Source organism: Cebus imitator, unplaced genomic scaffold, assembly GCF_001604975.1.
Source record: "Cebus imitator isolate Cc_AM_T3 unplaced genomic scaffold, Cebus_imitator-1.0 Scaffold242, whole genome shotgun sequence".
In the NCBI taxonomy this organism is placed as follows: Eukaryota; Metazoa; Chordata; class Mammalia; order Primates; family Cebidae; genus Cebus; species Cebus imitator.
This window is the reverse complement of record NW_016107557.1, coordinates 2,488,569-2,500,455: the sequence shown is the minus strand read 5'-3', so window position 1 is coordinate 2,500,455 and position 11,887 is coordinate 2,488,569. Positions and strand designations below refer to the sequence as shown.

Genomic DNA, 11,887 nt, shown 5'->3' with positions numbered 1-11,887 from the left:
GTTTCGCTCTTGTTGCCCAGGTTGGAGTGCAGTGGCGCAATCTCGGCTCACCACAACCTCCGCCTCCCAGGTTCAACCGATTCTCCTGCCTCAGCCTCCAGAGTAGCTAGGATTACAGACATGCTTCACCACTCCTGGCTAATTTTGTATTTTTAATAGAGGCAGGGTTTCTCCATGTTGGTCAGGGTGGTCTTGAACTCCAGACCTCAGGTGATCCGCCCACCTCAGCCTCCCAAAGTGCTGGGATTACAGATGTGAGCCACCGTGCCTGGCCACAAGCAGCTATCTAAAGGCTGTTTCATGGGATGCCTTGTAGAAAAAGGAGTAGAGGGGCTGAGGAGGAGGCCCAGGGATTCCTGTGGTACAAAAAAAAGAAGGCGAGCTTCATAGGACCTCTGTCTAAATTGACCCAGGTTGCCATAACAAAGTGCCCCAGAGGCTGAGTGGCTTAAACAGCAGAAATGTATTTCTCACAACTCTGGAGGCTGGAAGTCTGAAATGAAGGTGTGGGCAGGGTTGGTGCAGCACCGCCTTCTCCCTGTGTCTCACGGGGTCTTCCCTCTGCACCTGGCTGCATCCTCCTGCTTTCCTAGTCTCATAAGGACACCAGTCATATTGCATTAGGGCCCACCCTAAAGACCTCATTTTACCTTAATTGCCTCTTTAAAGGCCTTATCTCCAAATATAGTTACATCAGAGGTGCAGGGAGTCGGGGATTCCATGTAACTTTAGGGAACACAGATTGGCCCATAACAGCCTCTCCCCACACCCACTGCACTTAGCTTCACAATGCACATGAGCACGTCACTAAGGTATCCCCATAAACCATGACTCACAATGTCTAATGCTGTTTCCCAGGTACTTGACAACAGAGCACTTGTCTCCCAAAAGGCTACGAACGTTCCCCTATTGACCAGGGGACACCCTGCTTAGCAGATGTTAAACTGCCCCTGTGTGGAAGCGGCCATGGGGTTTCTTCACCCTATAATACAGAACCACTGGGCACATGTGGACATTGAATTAAAACTAGCTGGCCAGGCATGGTGGCTCACGCCTGTAATCTCAGCACTTTGGGAGGCCAAGGCAGGCGGATCACAAGGTCAGGAGTTTGAGACCAGCCTGACCAACATGGTAAAACCCCATCTCTACTAAAAATACAAAAATTAGCTAGGCATGGTGACAGGCACCTGTAATCCCAGCTACTCAGGAGTCTGAGGCAGGAAAACCACTTGAACCCAGGAGGCAGAGGTTGCAGTGAGCCGAGATCACTCCACTGCACTCCAGCCTGGGGGACAGAGCGAGACTCTGTCTCAAGAAAGAAAAACAAAAGCTAGTTAATTAGAAATCAGCCCCTCGGTGGTATCAGCTAGATAGTGGCTATCATATTGGCAGAGCAGATAGAGGACACCATTCCCATTGTCACAGAAAGCTCTGTGCAGACCTTCCTTTCTGGAAGCCCCTCCCTTGACTTGCCTGCCTTGGACTTTCTCTGACCTGTCCATGCTGCCTCGGCCTCGTGGGGCAGCGATAAGGGTAAGGTTCTCTGGGTCCCCAGTCGATTGTTGCATTGACTGCTCCTGCCTCTAAGTGCTTCCATGCAAAACGAGCAGGCTAAGCAGCCTCCAGCACCCGCTCAGGGTGGCCTGCAGTAGTACTCCCTCAAGGTGCGCGCTGGGGCCGCGCAGGCCTAGCGCACACGCTCTCTCTTGCAGAGGATCAGCACGGCCACCGGCGACGGCAAGCATTACTGCTACCCACACTTCACCTGCGCCGTGGACACAGAGAACATCCGCAGGGTGTTCAACGACTGTCGCGACATCATCCAGCGGATGCACCTCAAGCAGTACGAGCTCTTGTGAGGGCGCTGCCGCCACCCCGCCACGGAGCGGCGCCCGGGACTGCCTGTCTGCCGGCCCACGCCATGGTAGGAGGCAGAGTCTCTAGTTCCATCTCGCTGCCGTCTGTCCTGTTCTGTGTCGACCACCAAGCCTCTGGCTACCTCTGTCCCCTCAGGTTTGGTTGTGTAGCTTCTGTTGTCATTGAATACAACCTTCCGCAGCATCCCACCCCGAAACCACTGACTCTCACTTGCTGACACTGCAGCAGAATCTCTCCGGGTGGGGGCCCCTTTATTCATTCTCATTTATTGATTCATTGAGGAGAATCTGGTAGATGGGGAGAAAACGCGTTTGGGTTTTTTCATGTTATCAAGCGTTACTGCAAGAGCGTATGTCCAGTGCCCCCAGCCGCGGCCCTCTGAGTTTCCCTTTATGAAGCTGCAGGCTGACGAGCAATGGTCCCTTCCCATCAGCCTTGGCCCAAGACTTAGAGTCGACCCCAAGCAACAGAGTGACCAGAAACCCTTTTACAGTCACATTTGGAGTTGCTGCTGGCCTCAGGCATTTGAATTACAGCTACTTTGAGCCTCTTACCTTTAGGCAGAAAACCTACCACATTCACTACTGCAAAACGTGTCCTGTCTAAAAATGATTCTCTAAACTTTCACTATATTTAGGCATAATCTTCTTAGATTCTCTTTGTTGTTGTCCTATTGCTGGTTTGTTATACTGTACAGACCACAAAATGTAACATTCTTTTGTATAACTACTAAACAAAAATCCTTGTAGATCTTTGTGCCTTTACCATGGCTATCTATACCTGTACATGAAATGTGTTTGTATTGTGCTGAATAGCTTAATGTCAACATTACCTGCTGCTTACTCTGAAAAAAGGAATGAATGGTAGCTGTAGAATTTAGGATATTTTATCGGTTGGCACTTTATAAAATACTCCTTGATTTAAAAAATTGTAAGTTATACACATTCATCATCCACATTCTACCAACAATGTCGTACCAACATCACAAGCTGTTGCAACCACCTGCTCCTACTTCTCTGAGCTGTAAAAACCTGAACTCAATTCACTGGTACAAATTGCAATCTAATCTTTTCAGAGAACCAGGGATTTTCTTTTTCTCTCTCTCTAGACAGTATGTTTCCTAATTACTCTGCTAATGAAAGACTTCTTCAACTTCCCTAAGTGGGAACAGGGCAATGATTCCCTTAGTCAAAACTCTGGACACAGGCTACATCAGACAAGTAAACAAATGGCAAGAGAAAAACAAAACATGATGTGTCGACGTTTATGTCTGGCCTAAGAGAGTAAGGATGACAGCTTCACTTGCCTTTTGAAGAAGAAACATTGCAAAACCTTAATTTGAAGTATAATGTCAAAAGATATGGCTCTTTCTCACCCTTGCAAGATTTACAAATACAGCCTCAAACATTATGCACACAAACAATATCTAGAAAGTAGGAACTGTTGTAGTGATGACGTTTCACATTCTATCTGTAGCCACAGTGTTGAGGGTAGTTTTTGTAGGTCTAAAATAATCTGTAAAGATGCCCAAAGTTAAATTTTCAACAAAACAAATCTAGAGAAGTGACAGCCTACATTAATTACTCGCCTCTCAGTCTTTAGTCTTTAATATTTTAAAGTTTACTCTATAAATCAGCATTTTGTAATCCTTTATAAACTCATCCAGATTTAAATGCTTTTTCATGAAGAAAGGATGACAACTTTGTAGACAGTCAGTGCAACACACACATTTTTATCTCATCACCATCTTCCTGCCCCTCCCATCCACTGTCTCATAAAACCCTCAGCTGAACTAAGATAAATGCAGTGGAAATCATTTTCAGTTCCCCTTGCACTCTCAAAGTAAAACAAGAAAACTGCAAAGCTACACCCCCAGCAAGAAAAGGAAGTGTGGTGTTGTATGCATCATCACTCAACAATTACCCTGTAACTAAACATCCTGTTTAAGAGTTTAATTCATACAAGAGCCAGATTTTAAGAAAAAAACAAAAAGAATAAATTTTATCTGGCTTAAAATTATTAAAGCATTCATGTTCAAGTACCAAAAGCCACATCCCGTTCCATGCTTCGAGTCTCTTTTGATCATCGACAGGCATTATCAGATGTATCAACTGGGTCTCCTATAGAGAAAATTACACTTATCTAAAAATCTGATCCATTAACTTATCAAGTACAAAAATCTACAAAACAATATGTCCTCCACATCACATCTGTACTTTTTTTTAAATATATTTTTTGAGACAAAGTCTTGCTCTTTCACCCAGACTGGAGTGCACGATCTTGGCTTACTGCAACCTCCACCTCCCGAGTTCAAGGGATTCTCCTGTCTCAGCTTCCCAAGTAGCTGGGATTATAAGCGATTGCCATCACACCTGGCTAATTTTTGTATTTTTAGTAGAGATGGGGTTTCACCATGTTGGCCAGGCTGGACTTGAACTCCTGACCTCAAGTGATCCACCTGTCTCAGCCTCCCAAAGTGCTGGGATTACAAGCATGAGTCACTGTGCCCTGCCACATCTGTACTTTTAAGGGTACAGCTTTACAGTACATAGGAATTTGAGAACCACTTCACAGGAAGAGGGAAACAAGCCCAATATTTATGTATACACATAATCTCAATGTGTGCTGGGGTCACCAGGCCCTTCCTGGGGGAGCAAGGACTGTCGTGCATGTGAGTGATGACATTAATAGCATTTACATACTGTACAGATGCAACCTTTGATGATACATATATTTGATAAAAATGAGAAAACAGATATGTTGTAGAGTACCTGTCCATTTTTACAGCATGAGAACAGTACAATCAACTATTTATTTTGCAGTTACTCATTTCAGTGATTGAGAATTTCTGTGATGTGCAGAGAGACAGCCTATAATTGGTCTCAACATCCACTTGATTCTAACATGATCTCTGCCCAAAGTTCCATTATTTGGGTTTTGATATTTGTTGCTAAGTGCAAACGTCAACTGCTCTTCACCTTGTCTTATGCTTTCTGAGCAGGTTCAATCCAGAAAGAAAAGGTGAGGCTAAAAGCCCAAAGTGAGTGAGTGTGAGGACCATAAGGAAGCCCACCGCTCCACAGTAGATGATCAAAACCACGTGCTCACGTGGGAGGTAGCACTTGGAGAGGGCATAGTCTGTGGGCGTGATGCTACCCTGGAAAGGAGAAGAGAAAGTTAAGCTGAGAGCACCAGACATAGGTTGAACACCACAGTCTTAGAAACTACAGAGGGAAGACTGCCTTCTCAGGTCCCCCTCAGGTGAGACAGGGAAGGGGCCCTCCTCACCTGAGACCAAGAGGGCCCGGCCTTCCTCCTGCACAGGTCACCCCCTGACTAGCCCAGGCTCTGGCAGGAGAGACAAGGAAGGCCCAGGCGTGCCTGGGTGGAAAATGTCTGGGACACTGACCTCTCTGTCAAAACTGGCCCCTGGCCCACGGGGGTTCCCATCAAATATAGTAGGGGATCCATAACAGAGATTCAGAGAGGCACCGTGGAGTTCCAGGGTCATCAGTCAGCGAGGAACAGGAGGGAAGGGTGTCTTCCTGCCCCGTGATGCTCAACTAAGCAATCGTTCCCTAGAAACACATGTGTCTAGGTCATCTCAGTGGGCTTTTCTTTGCAGGTACTTTTATGTGGAATGACAGTGGCAAATGTTTTCATTTACTTTGAATCTTAAAATGTTAGGGCTTCCTCACCTTTTTATGAAGTAAAAGAACTTGACATACCAGCATCATGAGCTGGATGCAGGAGCCCATGGCTGAAAGGAGTTAAAACACCCAGTGGTCATTAACTGAAACATTTGTATCAACCTGCAAAGGCTGTTGCATTCTCTGCCAGGAAAAATGGACATGTTTAGAAACTAGGAGAAGATGGCTGAGTACAGCTAATGAATAAATGGTTGTTTCTTTAGAAAACTAAACACACACAGAGTGTAAGAGGAGAGGACATGGCCTTCCCTGAAGGATAAATTCCACCTGGACGGTGCCCTGCCCTCGTTCTTCACAGTAACCACCCAAGAATGTCATGCCGATTGGTTCCTGAAAGGGTGTTTGGCAAGGGGCAGTGTATGGACCTAAGTGTAGAGGAAAGGAAATTGTGTGGCTTTTGTAAATTTTTATAGATTGCAGCTATTAAATAGTTGATTACTGTGTTGATTTAAATACTTATGAAAGCTTTCAGACAAAAATAAACTTTCACCTTACCATGATGAAACTGGGGTTGTTTCTGTTCCTCCAACTGAAAGATGGGACGCTGAGCTCGGGGACTCGGCCCTCGTGGTGCACCTCGCAGGCGCTGTGCGTGTGGCCACTGAGGACCAGGCGCGGCTGGAGCCACCACAGCAGCTGACGGCGGCGGAGAAGACAGCAAAGCAGGCTGTTAGCTCACCCTCAACCGGGACTCTCACCGCCCAGCCGACGGCCGCTGGCCATCGCTTCTTTCATTAAATTAAATACTAAATCCTTGTGTTGAAGTACTAGTTCATTTTTTTCCTTAAAAATCCTTTGGTTTATTTATACTAAATCAAAGGTAAGGTCAGCCCCTTTGAATCTACTGTTCTCATCCCAGATTTTATATACTTCTTATGATATTTTATCTTTAAAAATATTTTTATACATTTCTTATAAATATTTCCTATATTGATATATTTTATATAATGTAATATGTATTATATAAGTCTATATAAGAAAATGCCTTTTAATCAAGTCCCTAAAAATTTGACTCTAAGTTCCATTCACATTTCTAAATACATTTAAGCTGGTGAAAAACTGAATACAAAGAATAGCTGAGAATATTATTGAATTGAGGTTAGGAAATAGAAGTAGATTTACTTATTTAAAACAAAAAAATAAAAGAGAGAAAGCAATTAAATGAAAATCTGGGATACTGTCAAAGCCAGGCCTCCACCCCTGTCCCCAGGTGATAACTAAGTCATCAACGTTTCAGCAAATACCTGCTCTAGCCTGGGTGCTCTGCTTGCTGACATGCAAGGTGATGAGAGTCACACTGTGACATGAATTAGCACCACAACACCCTGGCAAACCTTTTGTGATGCCTCCCGAGAAAGCACATCGTAGTTCTCCTTAAATGGAATGTTCCTTTCCTCCGGAGGAGCAGCGTCTTCCCCAGAACAGTTAGCATCGCTTCTCCGGTACAGGGGGTAATGCTGATGGGCGGAGGGAGGAGTCAGGTGGCTACAGTGAAACCCTGACTGCCTGCTGTCCGCCACGCACCCCTTCCTCCCTGGGCTCACCTGCAGGAGGATGGGGACAGACGTGGGTAGCAGAGGCCCAGGTCCACACTGGCTGGAGCCATGTACCTGCTGGGTACAAATCAGGCCATTAATCCACACACCTGACACTCATCAAAGGGCAGGAATGGCAGGGGGGGCTGAGTGAGCGAAAAAGTGGAGTGACATGGGACAGAAGGCACCTGTGGTGTTCAGATGCTCTCCTACCTCTCGGGAGCAGTTCAGTCTGTGAGAAACTTCAATGAGCTCTGCTTCTGCTTCAGAACAGATGCCACAGCCGTCCCCTTTCAGCGCCACACTGTTGACCATCACGAAGCTGAGGTGGAGGGGAGAAGGCAGGTGAGGCCACTGGGGGTACTGGTGCTTGGCACAATCTCGGCTCACTGCAATCTCTGCCTTCTGGATTGAAGCAATTCCCCTGCGTCCGCCTCCCGAGTAGCTGGGACTACAGGTGTGCACCATCACACCTGGCTAATGTTTTGTATTTTAGTAAAGACAGGTTTCACCATGTTGGCCAGGTTAGTCTCGATCTCCTGACTTCGTGATCTGCCCACCTCGGCCTCCCAAAGTGCTGGGATTACAGGCGTGAGCCACTGCGCCCAGCCATGGTACTGGTGCTTTCTTTCCCCACTGTTCCCCATGAAAAGAAAGCTAAGCATCCAGTATGAAGAAACAAGCCCAGAGCAGCTTTCAACCCCACCCAGAATAATTGGGTGTATTTTTAAGTATGAGTCAACATTAACAAAAATAGCATTACTGGGAGCTCAGTCCAAGACACGATCGAAGGGTTTTGACCCTAAACTTGTGAGAAATCCCAGATTACAGACACTCTGCAGTCAGACTATGTCTAAGCTCATCCTCCAACCAGAATCTCATCTGTTACAGTGTCTCATCTGTGCAGGGGGCTAAGAACCCTCTGCCCACACCATCAGCTTGTTCTGAGGATTCAATGAATGACATGGCAGGTATTTAGAACACAGCCTGCCACTAGAAAGTACTCAGTACGTGTCAGATATTTTGACTACCAGGTAGAGGGAACCATGGGACACATCAGTGACATACGGACACACACAGCAAGTAAGGCAGAGAGTAGGGTGCTGGTTAGAGCTAACTGGTATTACCCAAACTAGGGTAATAACAAAGTCCATTTTGGTTAGACTCAGCAGCCACCTGTATGTTTTATAGACGCTCACTAAATGTGCTTTTATTTCCTACACACATACCATCTTGGAATGACTAAAGTACCTGTCAGTAAAGACTGCTTGAAATTTAACTCGTTTTAGAGATAAGGAGTGGAATTATCAAGTGATAGGCAGCATAATAAGCTAAAGTTTCTTAAACACTATGCTTAGAGGGCAATAACTCAAACTGTGTCATGTTTCTATTATGAGTGAGTCAGCAGAGGAAGCCACCTTCTAGAGACTCTGCCCTCCTGGCAGAGGGAGGGAAAGGTGACCATTGGTGATGAAGCCACTGGACAGAGATGACCTCATCTGCAAACCTGCTGTGGCCAAGGTCAATAGAGTGCCGGGCACCCACAGGAAAGACAGGATTAAAAGAGAAAAGGCTTCTACTCCCACCTGTTTAATCTCCACCGTGTCTATAAACAAGGTAGAGAGTCCTGTCCACTGTGCTGCAGCCACATTCACAGCCCAGAAAGGATCCAGAGATGGGCACTGATGTGGCCTCGCAGAAGGGGAGCTGGTGTTCACGGTCAGGCTAAGGGTCAGGGTGCTCTGGTCTAAAAGCTCAGGCCGATGGGGTTGGGTAGCACAGAGGTACAGAGGCACTGTGACACACTTACCACAAAATCCCATGACACCATACTATGGGAATAGTCTTTGTAAAGTGAAAGTAGTAAATTTTGATCAAATAAAAGAAAGACTTTTTACAAAGTGGGCTCATGAAATTTGCAACACCCAGAGACAGTGCAGATAGAATATCATTCCCACAGTGGCTGGGCAGTCATAAACTGACCGATTCACTGTGGGGTTGTCAAGGAAAACCAGGGTGCTTTGAGGTTTCCCATCTATTGGCTCCCATGATGAGCACCAGCAAGGACAGCCTGAGGCACTGCTATTTAAAGATCATAAACCAGGCTAAACAGAACACAAGTAGATGATCCATCCCAGCATGGCAGGCACCTTTAAAAAATGAAGCTTCCAAGGACTAAAGGTCTTGGAAGAATTTACAAATAATACTCACTTAATGCCTTTCCAAGAAAACAGTCTTTCAGAGCTGAACACTTTCTCAAATCGTTTCACTTTGTATATATTCATCCTATATTCAGTTGTAAAAAGAAACATTTTTCAGGACAAGCCATTTTAGAAACTCCTAGAGTTATCACGAACACAAAATAACTTTCAGGACTTGAGTTTCAGACTAGCATTATTACTTAAGCTGGCCCCAGAGTATCAAAGCTCAAATTTCAGTTCCACTACTTAGTATGAAGCCTGGAGCAAGTTACTCAGCTGCCCAGGGCCTCAGATTCCACATTGGTGCCCTAAGTAAAACAACAGGACCATGGTAAAGATTAATGTGTTAAAATATGGAAGTAAGGCACTTGAAACAGGAGGCATATTATAAGCACCAGAGCACTATATAAATGCTAGTTACTAAAGTCTAAATGATCTTGTTTTTTCATTCCCAAAGAAAATAATTGGCTATGAAATGTACATTTCAAGTAGATGTTTCCCAAGGACACATACAATTCATTCATTCCACAGGTACTTGTTGAGGGTGTACTATGCACCAAGAGTAAAAACCCCTTAAAGGCTTTAACATCACAGAGCTTACATCTTTTGAGGAAAACAAATTTCAAGATGGCACAAATAGGGCTTTCACCTGAATTCCAGCAGGTTTAGAATTACCGTTAAGAAGAGCTCTCAGGGTGCAGTGCTTTCCTGAATTACTTACTCATAATGAAAGCCAATGTCATGGTTTCCAGCAACTACCTTCAGCTGCACATGACTTGGGTGTCTGAACATTTTCTGAAACCGCGCCATATCGTCTGCCCAGGCCTGAGGGAAAAAGAATCACTGCTGGGAGCCAGAGAACCCTCCCTGCCCTGTGGCTAAGAAATCGTGATCCCTATGTTGATGTGAGAAGCGAATGAATTCCCCTGTTCAAATCAGATGTCCATAAAGATAATGTAAAACTTTCTTTTTTCTTTTTTTGAGGCAGGGTCTCACTCTGTCACCTAAACTGGAGGGTAGTGGTGCCACCACGGCTCACTGCAGCCTCAACTTCCTGGGCTCAAGTGATCCTCCCACCTAAGCCTCCCAAGTGGCTGGGACCACAAGCACACACCACCACATGTGGCTAATTTATTTTTTGTAGAGATGGAGTCTTACCATGTTGATCAGGCTGGTCTTGAACTCCTGGGCTCAAGTGATCCTCCCACCTTGGCCTCCCAGAGTGCTAGGATCACAGGCATGAGCCACCATCCCAAGATAAACTTTGAATTTTTAATTCCATATAATACGTCCTTTTCTAAGACTACAATTAATACTTAATGTTATTTAATTTGATGCCAAGTTTTTGTTTTATTTTGTTTTGCTCAAGTGATTCTTGTGCTTCAGCCACCTGAGTGACCGGGATTACAAGTGTGCACCACTATGCTCAGCTAATTTTTGTATTTTTAGTAGAGACAGGGTTTCACCATGTTGGCCTGGCTGGTCTCAAACTCCTGACCTCAAGTGATCCACACACCTTGGCCTTCCAAAGGGCAGGGATTGCAGGCATGAGCCACCACACCCAGTCTAACGCCAAATTTTTAAATGGTATCCTCTCCCATCTTAAAACAACAACTGGCAATCCCAAAAAATATTTGGTTCATACACCTATTATTTCAAGATCCCATGAGGACCATTCATAGAACCTGGTGGATAAATGCTTCAGATCTGGCCATGCCATAAGAACAGGCTCTTAGAAAACATCCAGCAAGTTCTTCATGTGTCTCAACCAAGACGAGGATGAGGACATCTTTAAAAGCGGCATTCCTGCCAGGTGCGGTGGCTCACGCCTGTAATCGCAACACTTTGGGAGGCTGAGGTGGGTGGATCACGAGGTCAGGAGTTCAACACCAGCCTGGCCAAGATGGTGAAACCCCGTCTCTACTAAAAATACAAAAATTGGCTGGCCATGGTGGTGTACACCTGTAGTCCCAGCTACACAGGAGGCTGAGGCAGGAGAATCACTTGAACCCAGGAGGCGGAGGCTGGAGTGAGCCAAGATCGAGCCATCGCACTCTAGCCTGGGCAACGGAGCAAGACAATGCCTCAAAAAAAAAAAAAAAAAAGGGGTAGCATTCTCCTATGGGTGCAACTGTGGAAACAAGAATTAATGAGATATGAGAGAAAGAAAGACAAAAAAATACTTATTGTAACAAATATTTCAAAATTATTCTGATACTTGCTTTAACTATTAAAACTTCAGAGTTATGTTAGTGTAGTTCTTATTTTTATAAGGCTAAAAATACCAATTGCACAAACACCCTAGGGTAGGGAAAAAAAATGAAAAAAAAAAACCTCTATTCTAAATGATAACTAATTTTATCCTAAAAGTTGTAAATCTGGCAAAACCTAGGGAAATCTGCTAAATAGACAGTCCTTGAAAACATTTACAAAGATTCCACTTTAACAAATAACATTTAAAGTTAGATGTCTGGGTGCGGCGGCTCACGCCTGTAATCCCAGCACTTTGGGAGGCTGAAGGAGGCAGATCACTTGAGGTCAGGAGTTTGAGACCAGCCTGGCC

General features: G+C 45.1%; 2 protein-coding genes across 6 annotated transcripts in view; one reads left to right on the top strand and one right to left on the bottom strand.

Moving 5' to 3' along the window:
* Positions 1-6,088, top strand: part of GNAL (G protein subunit alpha L) — a 194,435-nt gene extending 188,347 nt beyond the window's left edge. For both annotated transcript variants that reach the window (XM_017498485.2, XM_017498486.2), the window contains exon 12: positions 1,713-6,088. In XM_017498485.2, coding sequence (XP_017353974.1) covers positions 1,713-1,859 — 147 coding nt within the window. In that variant the 3' untranslated portion in view covers positions 1,860-6,088. The remainder of the gene's footprint in view (positions 1-1,712) is intronic.
* The window catches only part of MPPE1 (metallophosphoesterase 1), a 27,466-nt gene continuing 20,024 nt past the window's right edge, over positions 4,446-11,887 (bottom strand). For 3 of the 4 annotated variants that reach the window (XM_037727875.1, XM_017498482.2, XM_037727874.1), the window contains exons 4-10: positions 10,046-10,149; positions 9,335-9,409; positions 7,337-7,445; positions 7,133-7,201; positions 6,923-7,045; positions 6,084-6,224; positions 4,446-5,035 (exon numbers count right to left, since the gene is read on the bottom strand). In XM_037727875.1, the coding sequence (XP_037583803.1) occupies positions 4,853-5,035; positions 6,084-6,224; positions 6,923-7,045; positions 7,133-7,201; positions 7,337-7,445; positions 9,335-9,409; positions 10,046-10,149 (804 nt within the window). In that variant the 3' untranslated portion in view covers positions 4,446-4,852. The remainder of the gene's footprint in view (positions 5,036-6,083; positions 6,225-6,922; positions 7,046-7,132; positions 7,202-7,336; positions 7,446-9,334; positions 9,410-10,045; positions 10,150-11,887) is intronic. The other variant, XM_017498483.2, reaches the window with a different exon arrangement.